This window comes from Microcebus murinus, chromosome 21 (assembly GCF_040939455.1).
Source record: "Microcebus murinus isolate Inina chromosome 21, M.murinus_Inina_mat1.0, whole genome shotgun sequence".
In the NCBI taxonomy this organism is placed as follows: Eukaryota; Metazoa; Chordata; class Mammalia; order Primates; family Cheirogaleidae; genus Microcebus; species Microcebus murinus.
The window spans coordinates 36,413,868-36,432,184 of NC_134124.1; the positions used below are offsets into that span (position 1 = coordinate 36,413,868).

Sequence of the window (18,317 nt, forward strand, 5' to 3'; positions counted from 1 at the left end):
TTTAAGAAATGAAAGGAACTCCTACTAAAATAGTTTCTGTTGCTTTAATATTAGAATGATTCATTTCAACTAGGAATGGTGGGGAGAGGGTATCAATTCTTATAGTATTTAACCTTTTTCTATTTAAGTGGGTTTGCCTGTGGCAATTTGGGAACAGATTACTATGTACCCTAGCCCAACTTTCCCAACCTTTTTAAAGGCTTAGATGTACATTTTCTTTTAAGGCACATTTAATGGGGCATGATTCAAAGTACCATAAAGAAGAAATGGATAATGCAAACCAGTTAATTTTACTTGGATTTATAATCAAATTTCTCCTTCCATGTAAATTACTATTATGTGGCATAAAATGTATTCTCGCGAGCTGGGGAATCTTTAATTATTACAAGTCTTTAGGTTTCAGAGTCAGCCAGGCAGCTGCCCTGCAAGTCTGGCTGGAGCCTTCCTGAACTGGGCTGGCTCTTTCCATGCTCTGTTTGGATGATACCAAGTAATTCAAAGCAGCCTAGAAGGGGAGTGGCTGAGGTCTCCTGAGAGTAGAAAATTGCCTTCCTTCTAGAATCGTCGTGAGTAATGGAGTAAGGTACCTAGCAAAGAGTACAGTTTAAACTGGGCTGCGATTAACTTTGTGTGTGGCTATTTAGAAGTGAAGTTTGTTTCCTTTCCTCCTGCACTCTCCCTTTCCTGACTGCGGAAATGGAACATCCTAAACAGTCTTTCTTTTTTGCCTTGGCTTAGTTGTGCTATAGGATTGGGACCTGGGCTTCTGTGTTGAGGTAACTTCTATTGTGAGGAAGTAGAGGACAAAGTCTTGTGTCATGATTTTCTTTGTATTACTTGATGCAGGGACATTCTTAATTTTGAACAACTGCCTGCTTTCTGGTTTGCTTTTGATTAGGATTTGTTGGATCCCTCTCGGCACTGTATAGGTGGAGCTTACAGAGGTGTGGATTTTGAACAATGAGACTACACTTTTTCAAATTTGAGGTTGCTGTTGTTTTTGCCTTTGGGGATTTTTTAAGGGGAGGAGGAGGAGGTGGAATGCCTGAGAAAGAAAACAGTGTGAGGTGTGTGAACTCTGATATGCTGGTAGGATTGGATGGAGGTCTTGTTGACTGTAGCCTCTGAACTGAAACCACACTAAAGGTATCTTGTGCCTGTGCCAGCACCTCATCTGCCCCGATTACTTACATAATACCTACTGGTTATTCAGAGTAGTGATTTTCTGCCCTCTACTCTCCACACACTGTGATAGAATATTTGACCCTTGTTTTTATTTGTTCTGAAAATCAGATAAGCAGTTGTCACAAAGGGAGAATTTATCTTATGTCATCCATGATGTGAGTCCTTGATTACTTAAGCAGCCCCTTATCTTAATCCTGAACATTGAAAACAAGGAATCCTACTTTGAGTCCATGAAATTGAATGGTCATCTTAAAATATTGTTGCAATGTTGATTTTACCTGGGTGAGAGGTGGGAGTAAAGGGGGAGGAAGGGAAAAATAATAGTAAACTTTTTATTTTATTAATATTGGGTTTAAGATCCTAAACATATCTATAAATGATTCATTAAGCCATTAGCATTTTTTTCTCTTCAATTGTAGTAAGGTTCTCTTATTCTATGGCTGTTGTGACTTAGTTTTGTTTGACAAACATTTGGGATAGGGATTGGTAAAGGAATAAACTGTATGTGGTAAATAGAGATAAATCAGAAAACAGGCAGCAATCAGGTAATAAACTGACAAGTGGTTCTCTTCTGTGTTTTACATTGTTCCACTAAGTTTTGTGTACAATTTAAGCTTAGATTTTATCATATGGATGGGCAAAAATAGTAATATTCTCCATTCAGTAATGAAATCTGAGTGACATTTAAATAGTAAGGTTTTTAGACTTTGCCTGCAGTTCGTCAAAGATAAATATTAGGGGCACCCCTACTATATAAGAGTTCAGAACATTTGTAGGGATCCATGTTCCTCATGCTCCATGTTCAAATTAATACAGTGGATTGTGTACATTTGATAGTGTCACATTAATTTTCTGTCTTTTCCTTCTATATTTTAAAATTCTATAGAAGTGATTCTTGCTGTCTAATTTCCTGATAGCTACTAAGCAGCCCTATGTACTGCTTAATCTGCTATGTATCTGCTTAATAAAAGCATTTTGTTCTCTGTGAAGGTCTTAGGCTTTCCTTGATCCTATTATATAATCCTAGACTGTGTTATTTGCTGACTTTGGGAGAGAGGAAGCCAGTGCCGACTGATTCATAGCTGTCATGAAAATATCTAAGATTCTCTTTGCAGTCGATTTAGCAATAGGAAGGAGGGAACAATTCACAACTGTGCCACAAAATTATTGCTTCCTGATATGCATGGAATTTCTACCTGAATATGGTATATAATTGACTTAATTTATCAGCTGTATCTGCCTGAATTATGAATTTATTTTTCCCTTCATGTTGCCACTATCCTTATTACCAAAGCTAAAAGAGGGGAAAGAGAGAAAACTCAGTGAATTTGTTCCTGGTTTAGCAATACAATTTATAAAAGGAATAACTTCTTAACTATAGTAGTTTTAAACTAATTACCACTTTTTGAATCTGATAGTGACATGGCCAGGCTGCCTCTGGTCTTTATTTTGAAATTGACTTGTTCTGAATTCAGTCCCACATTAGTGCACTTAGTTCTAAAAGCAAGGCTTTGTTTTCTTCTGGGTATTACCTGGTAACCAGTCAATTAAGAACATTAGTGGAACTTTGAAGGGAAAGCAGTTCCATAATCTCTTTGGAATCCAGTTGGGCAGATGCCAGTTACTATACATTGGGAAAGAAAAGGAGGAATCAACCAATTAGAGGACCTTTTTAGTGCTTGAGAAACCAACAATAAAGTGTAGATCTTAATTCTGAAGGGCAGCCATGATTAATTGAAGTATAAAGAACTAAAGAAAAACAAAAAATCTAACTTCTACTGTCTATAATATTCCAATAATGAATGTCTGGCAAGGATGACTAAATAGAGGTATTTAAATCAACCACTTGATTTCTTTGTTGTTAATGATCACAAGTTGTTAGCATATAACAGACTTTCCCAAGTGTTAAATAAAAGCAGAAGTATTTAGGATTATGTTCAAACCTGACTCTGCCACTAGCAGTTCTGTGGCCTTAGGGTTGTCACCAGACCTTGATTTCCTCACCTGTAAATGGAGGGGTTGAATTTAATGATCTTTAAATTACCATCAGCAGCTCTATACAGTCTTATGTTACAAAATTGAAGGTTTTATAGTTTAATGACTGAAAGTAGCATATAAGTATCATGTGAATTTGCATGTGGCAGTATTTAATATTGAGCAGCTTGTGGAAGGGATATAACCAAAAATCAGATTTAGTTGGTTGAGTGAAGGCTTTGCTTCTAGATTGCATCTTTTCTTTTTTAAGATAGGCCTCCAAATTGTTATGTTTGGGAAACATTTGTTTAAACTTGGCCTCAATGAAATGTTTTTGTTCTTCATTTGGGGTCCATGGGCCTCTTCAGCCATGAGAGTTATTTGATGGAGCCTGTGAACCCATCAGTGACTGAGCATTCCAGTTACATGATAGATATGTCACTTATGTATGTATGGTTATCTTCCAGAAGCACGTAAATGCTAAACATTAAAACACATTTAAAGGTGTTGCTGAATTCATAGTGGCTTTTTGTTATTGAAGTTTTTGTTGCTGTTGTTTTACTTGTAGCATTCACTGGGTTGGGGGTGAGATAGAGGGTAGGGGTCTTCAGTTTCCATGGAGGAAAGCCTCTATGATATATTTTGATTAAAGTAGGTCTTAATAGTTACAAAAGGTTATGAAACAATGTTCTAGAGAACTTCTCTAATTGCTCTGCTTTATACTCCTACCATTAGAATGCTCCCTGTTGCCAAAAGGAACATAACATAAAAAAGGAATTTAATGGAGGAAATGGTGAGGAAGAGGTCAGAGAGGAGTGAGGGAGGAGGACCCTGACCCTATCCTAGATTGTCATTTCTACCAAACAGCGTTTTGAAGCTTCTGATATCTGAAACCATCTTTTGCCCTTTGAGGCATAACTAGGAGTGTGGGCTGTTTAGGCTACATCCTGCATAATGTCTGACATTGTGTAGCATGGCAGATCTTGTTAGGAGGGTGAGACAGGTACTACTAAAACCTTCTTTAAGCAAAGTGGTTTTATTTAGCTTCTGCTTATACTTCAGCTCTGCTAGCATTTGAGCATATTCTACCTACCAAGTAGGCTGAAGGACACTTGATGTTGGACTGCATTTTTCTTTTTGAGGTATACCTGAACAATCTGTATGGAAAGAAGCATTAACAACCAGTTCCCCATGAAGGGGCACTTATTTCTGACACCATTTCCTTTATTGGGTGCCCCTTCTGAGAATTATCTCTAACCTAAATCCTTACAGTAACTTTTTATGTGAATTTTGTGGTCTCCATTTTACAGATGAAAAAAATTGAAGTTCAGAGAGATGCAACAGCTTTTGTAAAGTCATTCAACTTCCTGGTACCTAGAGGGTCAAGATAGGAACACAACCTCTGGCTCCTGGTTCTATGGCTCAAGTATTTATTGTGCATCCTTTAGGAGGGAAACAAAAGAAAACGTAAAATAATTTTGTCTAGTATGCTTTGACAGAAGGTGGGCATTAATATGTCTTAATTTTAATTTAGAAGACTGGATACAGATTTTAAAATCCGATTTTATCATCATAATCCTCTGTGAAAGATTTGGATCTCACTCTTGCTGGTTTTATAGGAAGAATTCCTTTTGGGCGCTGGGGATCAAGATAGAATCATTGAGGGAACTTTTTTAAGCTGACTTGTTCTCTTCCCTGATTCTGATTCACCAGGTTTGTCATGGAACTTAAGCATGTGTATTCCTCAGTATATACTGTGGAATACATGTGTATTCCTTAGATATACTGCTCTCCTTTCCCAACCCCACCTTCACTCCACTTTGGGTGTAAATATAAAGTTGAAAGCTGTCTGAGGCTATTCATATAAGGAAACTTTAAAAAGTTCATGGAAAAATGTAATTAAAAGATTAAATTAAAAAAATATAAACTTTATCTGTCAATATAAGCTCCACCAATTTCAAAACACTGTTGTAAGTGATGATAACTAGCCACTTAGTCCATCCCTAAAGAATTGAGGGTCCTGGGAACTTAACCATGTCAATGCAGTCTTTTTCACATTATTAACTAAAGAAAAATGGGTGCCTTTTATAGATTTTTTTTAAGATTAGGAAACAAAAAAGAGTCAGAAGGAGCTAAATCAGGACTATAAAGTGGATGCCTAATGATTTCACATCAAAACTCTCACAAAATTGCCCTTGTGTGATGAGAAGAACAAGCAGGAGCATTGTCATGGTGGAGAACTCTCTGGTAAAGCTTTTTCAGGTACTTTTCTGCTAAAATTTCAGTTGACTTTCTCAAAACACTCTCATAATAAGCAGATGTTATTGCTTTTTGGCCCTCCAGAAAGTCAACAAGCAAAATGCCTTGAGCCTCCCAAAAAACTGTTGTCATGACTTTTACTGTTGATTGGTCCACTTTCCCTTTGACTGGACACTTTCACCTCTTAGTAGCCATTACTTTGGTTGTGCCTTGTCTTCAGGATTGTACTGGTAAAGCTATGTTTCATCTCCTGTTATAATTCTTTAAAAAATGTTTCAGAATCTTGATCCCACTTGTTTAAAATTTCCATTGAAAGCTCTGTTCTTATCTGCAGCTGATGGCACCCATTGAGTGGAAAGTTTGCTCAACTTTAACTTTTTAGTCAGAATTGTGTACGTTGAACCAGTTGAGATGTCTGTGGTGCTGACTATTGTTTGTGCTGTTCATTGTCGATCCTTTTCATTTAGGGCACTAATAAGATTATTTTTCCCCTAACAAATTGATGTGGATAGTCTGTCACTGTGGGCTTCATCTTCAACATTGTCTTGTCCTGTCTTAAAATGAGCTATCCATTTGTAAACTGCTGATTTCTTTGGGGCATTGTCCTCATAAACTTTCATAACACATCAGTCATTTCACCATTCTTCCATCCAAGCTTCACCATAAATTTGATGTTTGCTCTTGATCAATTTTAGCAAAATTCATGTTATTTGGTAGAGGCTCTTTTCGAACTGATGTCTTATCCCAAATTAGATTGTATTCAGACAAATTATAACAAGTTAATACAAGATTATTTTGATGAAAAAAATTTGAAAGCTATACATAGTTGTTTTCATAATACACATTTTCCATGAACTTTTTGAAGACCCCTCATGCAACAAATATACATCAAGCATCTGCTAGGCACCAGGTGTTATTTTAGTCTGTTTGGATCCACTAGGGACTAAAAACAAAGCATATTCTTTAAATAATTAGCATACATCTTTGAATAGCCTGTTTATTATTTAATTTTGAAGGTTAATAAATAAGAGGAAGACTGAGAACCTTGAGTATTGATAGGAAAAAATAAAGACTGGGCCTATTGAGAAATTTTAACAAAAGGTGGAAATCTTAGATCAGGTATGAAATTCAAGTACCTTTTTCATTAAAGTTCAAAAAAGCCAGTGGGGTGTGGTTGGCTCACGTCTGTAATCCTAGCACTTTGGGAAGCCAGGGTGGGAGGATTGCTTGAGCTTAGGAGTTTGAGACCAGCCTGAATAAGAGTGAGACCCTGTCTACAAAAAATGGAAAAATTAGCTGGGCATGGTGATGTGTGCCTGTAGTCCCAGCTACTCTGGAGGCTGAGGCAGAAGGATTGATTGCTTGAGGCCAGGAGTTTGAGGTTGCAGTAAGCTGTGATGACACCACTGCACTCTAGCTCTGGTGACAGAGTGAGACCCTGTCTCAAAAACAAAACAAAACAAAAAGTCATCAGAATTTATGTTAAATAAGTGATTAGGATTGATGATAGGTCTGTATGCAGAAAGCCAACCAGAGACTTTGCTGATTGCTTTTTGGGATTTGGACTTCAGTAACCAGTTTTAAAGGCAGCTTTTCATCAGTATAGGAATAGCATTCTATTTGATAAAATAATGGTTATATATAAGGAAATCATTCTTAATTCTTTTTAGTTTCTGTGATCACAGAAAAGTCTATTTGGATTTCTTTAGTCTTATCTCTCTTATCTCTAAAGTTCTAAATCATTTACAGCAGTTTAGCTTGTGGTCCCTGTGGATTTCATAAGTTTATCTTAATCGTTTTTTATATTCACTTCAGTACAGAGAGCCATTTTTCAAAATCATTTTTACCTTGGAGCCAATTCTTTTTGTTTATTCACTGGTTCTTTTAAAATATGCCTCTGTGACACATGTTTTTTTAAATCAACCTTTTTGTAAGGTAGGAGAATTTTAATTTACTAGCTTGGCTTTTTCTGGATTACTTAAAATTTTTCTACTACCCATTGGTCTGTTTTTCCACTTTTCTTTCCATTATATTATCCACCCTTAAAAAAAAGACCAACAAAAACTGGCTTTGGCTGGTTTAGTTTGGACAAAAACTATGCCTAGTTTTTTAGAGCTTAAAAAATTACCATTAATCACTAGTATCATAACATCCTCTTAAGGCAAGTTATCTTGTTGCTCTGTTCTCTAAATGTAGCATCCAAAGTCAGAAGGCTTCTGGCGAGGGTAAAAATAGCCTTCCTGCTTGCTGGTTTGTTGTTAGCTTTACTGGCAGTAGGAAATCTTTTGAATTTCTTAATTGGGTCAGCTTCTTATGAGTTTCTCTCTAGATATTCCCTTCTGTCTGACATTCTTAGATGCTTTTAGGTCTTGCAATGTTGCACCTGCCCTAAGTTATAGTCAAATCAAGCCTGCTTCTATATGAAACCTTCCTTAATCTGTAGAAACATATTCCATTGACTTTACTTATCTTACAGATAAATGTTATTTTCTTTTGCTACTATTACAGTCTGTTTTTCAACTGTCCTATCACAGTTAAAAAATTAAATTTCAGTTTTTGGTTCAAAAGGAAGATCCTCCCTAGTTTTATGAAAGGAAATATTTTAATAAATATTTAACTTTGAATTTCAAGGTTTTATTTCCTAAAATTCTTCTGCTTCTTTGTCAGTTTGGCTTTGATTAAAGTAAGGAGTTAAGTTTTTACTTTTCTCTTCTCTCCCTCCAAGAAGAATTATATCCCTGTTTGTAACCAAGGACATTAGCAAACGCTTATTTCTCTGAAGCTGAAATATACTCCAGATTGCCACTCCTATCTTCGTGGTTCCAGTTTGCAATTTTTTGGCCAAAAGGAATTCTCCCTCTTCCTTTCTCTCACAAGTGGAAAACTATAGGTTATCTCTGGACTTATAGTGGGAGGGGAAAGGAATTAATATTAATTACCTATTGCATAGTGGGGGACTTTTCTTGGTATTCTGCAAAAGTTATCTTGGGAATATATCACAAAAACTTTGTGATGTATTAATAAATGGAAATATCTCTGTTTTCCTGAGTTTTAGCAAAGCTAATTTGACCTAGGTCACAAGATGAGATTGACTAGACTATACTTTTTCACTGCATCTTCCATGACAGAGAGACCACCAATTGCTGGCTTTGCTTTATTCATTCCAACAGTTATTTATTGAACACTTTTGTCTGCTCCAGGCTCTGGCATGCAAGACCCAAAATCTGTCCATAAAGATCTTGTTGCCCTAGAGCAAGAGATAGCTTAAAATAGGTAATTTAAATACAGTGTAGTAGGTATAAAGGGCGCCCTTGGGAGCACATAGGGTTATCTGAATCAGAGAGAGGGTGGCTGGAGTGGGCCAGAGCAGACTTCTCATAGGATGTGAGGCCCAAGAGTGGAACTGCCTGGACAGAAGGGTGGGGGTTTGAGTGGTGAGACATTGTGGGGCAGAGAGAGGAGGGCATTCCAGACACAGGGAGTAACCCAGAAGTAGAAGTTATAGGCCAGCAGTTCTAGATGGCTGGAGTGCCTGATGTGGGAAGGGAAATGGCAGTGTGGGAAGATGGAAAAGGGTGTGAATTCAAGAATTTTTGTAAGCACTAGCCTTTAAACTGAAAGCCAATCTGTCCCAGAGAGGGGTTTTGTTTAGCCTAAATTCTGTGTGTCTGTTTAATGGATTTTAAGTAGTTCTTGGTGGTGGGGGGGAAGACTCTCCAGTGGATATCAGTCCCAGCCAGTTCCTCCTATGTCATTTTGCAACACAATTTCTTTATTGGAAATTGGTTATGGCACACATGGGTCAGGGAGTAGAATAAGGTTTCTGATTTTGATTTGGGGAGTCAAATCAGATGTTAAGTCAGTATAATAAATTACTTAAAATTTTATTTATCACTCAGTTATAGAACATATTGAATAAGTTTTTATTAGTTCATGTTGCTATGTGTTCTGCATTTGTGTAAGTATAAAGTTAGTATTCAAAACCAGGGAATTTACTGCCCATTTCTTGAGCTTTTCTGTACATTGTCCAGGTCCCCATAGCACCATCTTGCAGCAAGTCTCAGGCAGTGTTGGTAAAAAGCAAATGTGTAGAGGTAGGTAGAAGTACTACCTTTAAAGAATTATTAATCACATTATAGCTTTGATTTACTTAGATATGAACTAAATCAAATTAATAGGAGCAGAGGTAGAAGGAGTACTTCTAGTTGAACAACAACAGATGTATGTATCTTTATATATCTGTATGTTAGAAGTTTTTAATTGTGTTCACCAAAGACTCCCCCTACTTTCCCTTGGAGTATCTAAGTTTTTATAGTATGAATCGATAAAAAAAAATTGAACTTAGAATTTTATGTTACTTGTCGCTTTATAGGACTATATTAACTATGTTTTAGAGAACCTTGCGGAGTTATTTTCTGTTATTGTTCCTGGGTCTGTACCATGTCACCAACAATACTGGCATGACTCTGAAAAAGAGAAGATCATAGCATGAAATCTAATAGCACTGTAGAATATTTGGTGTTTTCCAGTGTTTGTGTATTTGAAAGTGGCAGCATTTATTGTATTGTTTACTATTGAATCATCAGTAGCAATAATATCTGGGTTACTCTTTATAAAATAACTTTTATTTGCCTAATTATGAAAGAATACACATATTGCTAATATAAAATAATATTTTCTTCTAGTCTTCTTTCATCTCTTTGGCTAGGTTACTTTTGCGCCTTAAAAGAATAGGATAGTACATACTCTTACCTATTCTAAGTCAGTCTGTTTGGAAAATATTGCTTCTCTCCAAATCACAGATACCTAGCATAGAATTGCCTGCTTGGTGTATGGACATGTAGAATTTGGTAGTGTGGATCCCCAGAGTACACTGTGTCTGTTGCCTATATTTGGCTAAGTTGAGTCATGTCACCAAATATAGCCTATGCCTTCTGCATGATATATGCCAGGCTTCTGGTTCCAAGTGCCACAGCTGGCCTCTAGAGACTACTACTTTTCCTTTCATAAAGTCCCTTAAGATTAGAGCTGCTGATCAGGCAGTGTTTTTATATTTGTAACACAGTTCAATACCAAGAGCATTCCAAGACTGAATTTTAGGTTCAGGTGCCTGAAATCCCTAATGCCTTCCTTCTGCCTTAAACAATTCAATTCTAAATGTGTCAAAATCTGGGTTATGATTATAGATAGATGAATTATCAAAAATCAAACAAAACCACAGACACTGGGTTATGGTCATATTCAGTTATCTCAATTATTTTTATTTTGTTACCCTTTATTTACATATGAAATGCGGATGTTTTAAGTTTAGTACCATGAACTCATTGAATGTTTCCTGGTGCCCAAACAGGATACTCAGGATGCCTAAGTTAAAAAAATGCTCTAGTTCTAAAGGGAGGCTATTATGTAAGAGATAAGAAAGTTAGCCAGCAGCTGAAATGATTAGGTAAGCAGATTGGATATTGTTTTGTAGCTACAAATAAAATTAGGTGAGCTAATTTAAAAAGTGTTTTCCCTTTTGGGAACAGTGTCTTATAAAAAGGTGAGCCTGAAAAAACAAGATTTGAGAAAACCCTTAATAGTCAAAGTTCATGTAGGGTTAAAAAAAAAAGAGAGAAAGAGAGAAAACTTACACAAAAACCTACACATGGATATTTATGGCAGCTTTATTCATAATTGTCAAAACTTGGATGTACTTCACTAGATGACTAGATAGGTAAATTGTGGTCTATCCAGACAATGGAATATTATTAAGCACTAAAAAGAAACGAGTTATCAAGCCACAAAAAGACATAGAGAAATCTTAATGCATATTACTTATAAATCGTAAATGCATATTACTAAGTGAAAGAAGCTGATCTGAGAAGTCTACACTGTGGTTCCAACTATATGACATTCTGGTAAAGGCAAAACTATGGAGACAGAAAAAAGATCAGGGGTTGAGGGTGGCAGGGAGGGATGAGTAGGTGGAACTCAGGGACTTTTTAGGCAGTGAAGCTATGATACTATAATGATGAATTCATGTTATTATACAAATTTTCAAACCTATAGAATGTACAACACCAAGAATGTACTCTAATGTAAACTGTAGACTTTGGGTGATAATGATGTGTCGATGTAGGTTAATAAGTTGTAACAAATGCACCACTCTGGTGGGGGATGTTGATAATGGGGAAGGCTGTGCATGTGTGGGGACAGAGAAGGATATTCGAAATGTCTGTACTTGCCTCTCCATTTTGCTGTGAACCTAAAACTGCTCTAAAAAAATGAATACAGTCTTTATATATTTTGTGTGTGTGTGTGTGTGTGTGTGTGTGTGTGTGTGTGTGTATGTGTGTATGAATGAAATACCCACCTACACCCTTCATTGGGAACATGGAATGAGGGCCGCTGTCTCAGATGTGTGTGTGAGGGAATGGTCAGTCAGTTAGCCATGGAATAGAAAAGGCAGAAGTGTAAATTGTTACCTATAGAGCAGAGAGGATATCAGAACAGAAATAAAATAAAGAGCGCAAGCAGAATGTGAAAAGCTTGTAGAAGACTTAAAATTCCCCTGGCACTTATAATGGGAGTTTTTGGAAGATTTCCAGAAAGGAAGTAGTTGATATGTGTTATCCATAATAGATTATGGATGACCCTTTAGTATTTTAGTTGTAGAAAGAATTTATAGAAGAGTAGGGCACACAGGTTAGAGCAGCATTATGAAAGTTGGAAAAGGTTTCTTAACATCACTACTTATATTTAAAGATTCAAATGGAAAGAATTACAGATTATTTAACAGAAATGTCACAGGTATACGTGCTACTCAGAGGCTAAAATTGATTCTAGCCTGACAGGAATCATATCACAAGGCAGATCAAAACAATAAAAACCAGTCTCACTTTCAGGGTTCAACTGTGAACTTTGCCAGTAATTCTTCAGTGTCAGGAGTCTTGGCCAAAGGGTAGAATTATAATACTTTCTATTCAGGGTAAACACCAGAAAAAAAGTGCTAAGTGTTATCTACTTTGGTGGCGAGGGGATTCTCTTCAGGAGGTGTGTGATGAGGTAAATTCATAACTGAGTTAAGGGATAGTTCTGTTCCCGTTAAGTTGAAATACTCTCTCTCTCCTTAAAAGTTACCTAAAAGATGCATTTCTGATAAGGTAGAACTTCATTTGTTAAACTGGGCCAGCCAGTTTACTTATTTGTCTTTTGGATTCTTATTGTTAATTATCTTTCCTTGACATCAAACAAGAGCCATTATGGTTCATTTAGAACAGTCTTAGTTTCAACTGGAATGTTAGCATTAAAAAAATTAGAATATCTCTTTTGAAATATAATAATAAAACATTTCCTCTTAACATTTAACTTGAACTACTATAATTAAATGTTTTTATTTCTGTATTGACTTATGTCATATTTTAGAAATGTTTTATTAATATAAAAAAGTGATATGTGTGATAGCTATTGTTAGTTCCTTTGTCAGAGAGTTTTACAGGTTAAAATGTATACGTATATTCCATTACAAAATAGCTGCTACTTTGAGTTGTAAGTCAGAAATAATGTTCTTCCCCTCCAAGTTTTAACGGTTAAACGTCATTTTCTTTTTCCTACCATCTCAAGTTTATCCTTTTTAAAAAATATACTTGTGACAAGTCATAAGATCGAGTCTGTAGTTAAAGCAGACCAGATAGAATTCACCAGCTTCAGATAATTGGCTGTGTACATTAGCATTAAAGAATGAAACCAATTTTTAGGAAGAAATTGAAAAATAAAAACTAATTTTTACCTTTTTCCCTCCCATCTCTATCCCTACCTCCACTCTCTAAATAGGAATAAGCTGAAATTTTTAAGTGGAACAAATAACAACTTAATTTTAAAAACACTTTTATTTGGTTTTAAATTGTAGGAAAATTATAAAGTTCAGATTTTGTTTCCTGTTGGACTCCAGATTTTGGATATGGATTAATTTACAGCTTCTAGCAATAGAGGATAGTTGTCTCTTTTCATGGCATGAGTTCATTTCTGTGGAGACTATTTCAAAGAAACAGGATTTTTCTGAAGAGTTGTTAATATGTAGCTGTCTCTGGTTCCAAGAGTGTTCAGTGGAACTAGGTAAAGTCCTTGCTGGCATCTTGGAAGCCTTACCCCAGCTTCAGGCATGGGGGAACCTCTGCTTGTCTGCTTTTCATAGCTTTTGAGAATCATGGTTCTGTGGAGTTGGAGTTCAGACTGCACTTACCTACAGGAATGTTTGTAGTTCTTAGTCAATTTCAAATGCTCATTCTACTCTTGATTTATAAAGTGCTGAACTATACCAGAGAATTAACAAGCAGGTTCCCCTCTCCATTAGATGAGCAATACCGTTGAGGATTCTCCACCATTCTTCTGAAGGTGGGTGTAGATAGCATGCGGGCTTTAGAGACTTACAAATGTTACCATGGTGATTTTTGTTTTATAACTTACAGCAGCAGTCCCCAACCTTTTTAGCACCAGGGACTGGTTTCATGGAAGACAATTTTCAATTTTTCTACTGACTGGGTTGGGGGTGGGAGGCAGAGCTCAGGTGGTGATGCGAGCGATGAGGAGCATCTGTAAATACAGATCAAGTTTCCTATGCTTGCCTGCTGCTCACCTGCTGTGCACTGTTCCAAAGTTTCATGGAAGACTATTTTCCCACAGACTGGGGATAGCAGGGGTGGAGGGCGGTAAAGCTCTGTGGCCAGGTCTCTAACAGGCCCCCGACCAGTACCGGTCCGCAGCCTGGGGTTTGGGGACTGCAGACTTACAGCATAGAACTAGATACATGGTGTGCACTCATAAGGATTTGTGGTCCAGATACGTCAACTTACATGTAGAAACTCTTCCAAAACAGAAATATAATTTCTTAACGATAGAGAAATCCCAGTGACATTGTTTCCCTAGTCATCTGGTTACCAATTTGATAGACAGCTCATAACAACCAAATTTTAGTACCTTCAATAATTCATTTTTGAGGGGCATTTTGAGTGCCCATTTTAGGTTCAAAACTAGATTTTGACACACTTTAAGATTTGAAGGAAAGCAATGTAGCATTTGTTCAGTGCCTACTTTGCTCTGGGGTTTTGGTATGGGGTTTTTGGTATTTTTTATATCCTGTGTAAGTACAATAAAATGTTCTATACTTTCTTACAGATTCCCCAAAACATGAATTAAACCCATCAGCGTGTCTGTACATGTAGGAATAAGCCTGGCATTTTTGTTATGAGTCACAAAGGAAAATATTATTGCTAATTACATACTTTTAAAAAGTAACAAAACACCACACAAATGAAAATTTTTCACATTTACGGGGCAAAAAATGTGAAGATTGTCATTATGAGTTGTTCTTAGAACATAATGGTATAAAGAAAATTACTTTGAATGGGGATTTGAAAGTTAGAATGACCTAGTAGTTAACAATGAGGAATATTTTATTTTTTCACTTTCAAACTTTCCCTTTTTGAATACTGGTGAACATCCTGGTTGATATGTCCTCTGATTCAAATACCGTGCCTATTTAAAAGCAATCAATTCAGCTCTGTTATTTAATAAATTTAAAACATCTATGAAAAAAGTAAATTTAGTAACGGCCTTCTTTTACCTTCAGGTCGTCTAAACTATTCATATCCAGGATCCGATAGCTCTCTGCTTGTTAATGGTAAGTGATAATTGATTTACCCTAGTGAAGTGCACAGAACTGATATAAGCTAGTACTAGATGAGAAAATACAGTAGTTGTAATTGAGCACTTAGAGAAATGACATTAGTTTGTTCTGTAATGATAATTGTAAGTTGCTATTAAACTATCAGCTATTTTAAGAATAATTTCTTTACTTCAAAATTGTGGCAGAGAATGTTTTTGTTTTTGTTTTTTTTTAATTTGAGAGCCAACTAATTCCCTGACCTGAACTTGGTGACAATGAGAATAAATGAGAATCCTAAAATGACATATAAAGACTCGCTATATCTATCATTAGCTTCTGTAGAGTGACCTTTGAAAAGTCAGTATAAAAGCCTAGAAAAATATTCCAGGAGCAGGAGAGGATAATCAGAGATCTAAAATCAGAAAAAGGCAGTCTAAGACCATAGTGCTTGACAATTGCATCGGACAAGGTCATTTACTGTTTGCTGTCTAATTAGAGCAAGAAAAATGAAGTTTTATTGGCCTTCACAGTATCTTTGGTAGATTCTTCTTACCTGTTCCAAATCTTACCAATGTTCTGTCATGTTTTCTTTTTATATGCATAATGAAGCAAGCCAAATTTCAAAGGAAAGAGGGGGACATCTACTCAAGGAATTAAAGAATTTTAGTGTCTATTTTTTAGTAGCATAGTGTAAAACAACTGGGTGAAATAAAGAGGTCTTACTTTTCTGCTCAACACGTGGACAATGCCTTCCATTTGCCAAAGCTCATTTTAAGTCCCACCACCTCTAAGAAGTGTTGTTGACTAAATTGTTATCTTCTCATCATTCCTACAACAAATACAAACAAAAAACCTACTTCTTGTCTATACTGGTTAGTATGTTGTGAATGGGGAATTAAAAGTTGCTTTTGGCTGGGCAAAGTGGCTCACCCTTGTAATCCTAGCACTCTGGGAGGCTGAGGTGGGAGGATCTCTTGAGGTCAGGAGAACAAGACCAGCCTGAGCAAGAGTGTGAGAGCCTGTCTCTATTGAAAGTGGAAAAAATCAACTGGGCATAGTGGTATGTGCCTATAGTTCCAGCTGTTCAGGAGGCTGAGGCAGAAGGATGGCCTGAGCCCAGGGGTTGTAGGCAGCAGTGAGCTATGGTGATGCCACTGCACTCTAGGCCAGGTGACAGAGTCAGACTCTCTCTCTCAAAAAAAATGCTTTTATAACTGGATCTCCTTTTAGTAAGTGTTTGAAATCAATGTGCTGTAGAATGTAGGATTGTTGAGAAAGGAAAAATCAGAAGGAGATTTGATTTATGAGGGTTGCTGGGTACCTCCAATCTTCTGGAGACTGTATAGTTTATAAAAACCTTCCTTGTTTGTCAGACTTTGGTTTTTTCATGCTACAGTAGCAAACCTAATGCCATAATATAATATTCCAACATAAATGTGTATAAGCCAAAAACTAAACAGTGGCATCAGGATAAGGGGGACATAAGAGATTTATGTAGAAGGATTTACCTTTTCCTATGGAACTAGTTCTAGAGTCAGGTCCGCATGCTGGCAATTGCTGTAAGCCAAGATTTGGGATATTGCCATGTGATCTTAGGCAAAGGGATCGACCCTGTGTCCCAATTTCTTCATGAAGTTTTTCAGTTGGTTAGGTTGCCTCTGGGGCCCATCTCTGTTGAGGTGAGAAAAATAAACTCTCTCTAGTGGGTTTCCCTTAAAGCTAAATTCACTTAGTTAAGAAAAAAGTCTCTGATATTGAGATTGCCTTTCATTTTTTCTTCATTAATAGCTTCTTTTTAAATGAATAGATTGTTATTTTAATGACCTTTAGTTGGCAATGAAAAAATTAAGATAACTTTTCTTCCATATATTTCTTTTTTTTTTTTTTCTTAGCTAACTACAGTGAAAATGAACCATATATTTCTATTTGGAAATTTTATTGGTTCATGAACTCTAGGAGAGGACTAGATAGTTTTTATTATTGCATACATGAAAATTTTGTTTATATAATGGTATACTGGCTGAGGTTAACATTGTTTCAAACTGAAAGATATGAAGATAAAGAACAAGGAGAGATATCAAAGAGGAGAAACTTGCTGGCTCCTTAAGCAAGACCCAGAAGTGTGGGGTTAAGACTGCCATGGTCTTGGTCTGGTACTCAGCTTTGTGGGACTCCAAAACTTGATTTTGTCACATTTGATCAAGTGTTAGTTTTTAAAAACCAAGTACAACCAATTTATTCATTTATAACGAAGGATAAATATTCTAGGTAGACCAGATGCTGGAGGTGACTGAGACCCATTCTCTCCCTAACAGCAAAGTCCAGATATACATAGCAGAAGATTGCTTAAAAGTCACCGTGAAATTAAAGCTAGGTGGGGAGGAGAGGTGTTGAGACAATTCTTTAGTGACCTTGATTTAGGTGTAGGCATTGCCCATTCTCCCAGTCATATTTGTGAAACATCTAGAGTGGATCACTTCTGTAATAAATTAATCTCATTCATGTATTGATTCTTAGTAGTTTTGTTATCACTTTAGCTTAGGTTTAGGAGGTACCTATATTGCAAATCTGTAATGAATTGTGCTTAATGAAGATAAACTCAAGAATTACAAATACTAACCATCTCAGGATTGTGGTGAAGATTAAATGTATGTAAATCACCAAGCATAGCACCTGGTACATAGTCAAAATAAAATAATTAGAATAAGTAATATTTTTGTGTAGGAATATTTATGCTGAAAATGTATAAGAAAAAAATATATAGCAAGGGATTGAGATGAGTTTGTAAAAATTGTCTATAGTTGAACATAGATCATACTTTATCTATTATTAAGATAGATAACCTAAAACTGTATTCACTTTCAAGTGTACTTTTTCACATTTTGTTCCTATGCAGCCTTTTCTTAAAACTGAAAATAAAACACCAGTATAGTCATTGTTTAATTTTAAGACTGAAAGGAGCTATAAAGAGCTATTCTTCTCTGTCTGCCATAAATAAACTATTCCAGCTTTCAAAAACCTTTAAGAAGGTGATAATATAGCCATGGTACTTTGTTTCAATTGTAACTTTCAGAGTTTTTTTTCCCCCAAAATATCTGTTGAATTGAAAACTGTTTCTTATTTTGTTTGGATAAACATGTAAGATCTGTTTACCCTCTTTTTCACATCAACATTTTAACATGTACATTTGAATTTCAACTGATTTTTATTGTATTATTTGTTTTGAAATTTTCAAGCAATCTCGAAGCTTTCT

The 18,317-nt window shown here is 36.1% G+C and overlaps 1 protein-coding gene across 4 annotated transcripts in view; it reads left to right on the forward strand.

Annotated features, from left to right (window-relative positions):
• The window catches only part of CPEB4 (cytoplasmic polyadenylation element binding protein 4), a 70,261-nt gene that overhangs the window by 28,772 nt on the left and 23,172 nt on the right, over positions 1–18,317 (forward strand). For 2 of the 4 annotated variants that reach the window (XM_012765513.2, XM_012765514.2), the window contains exon 3: positions 15,029–15,079. The exons of the other annotated variants lie outside the window; for them this stretch is intronic. In XM_012765513.2, the coding sequence (XP_012620967.1) occupies positions 15,029–15,079 (51 nt within the window). The remainder of the gene's footprint in view (positions 1–15,028; positions 15,080–18,317) is intronic. 4 annotated transcript variants of the gene reach the window in all.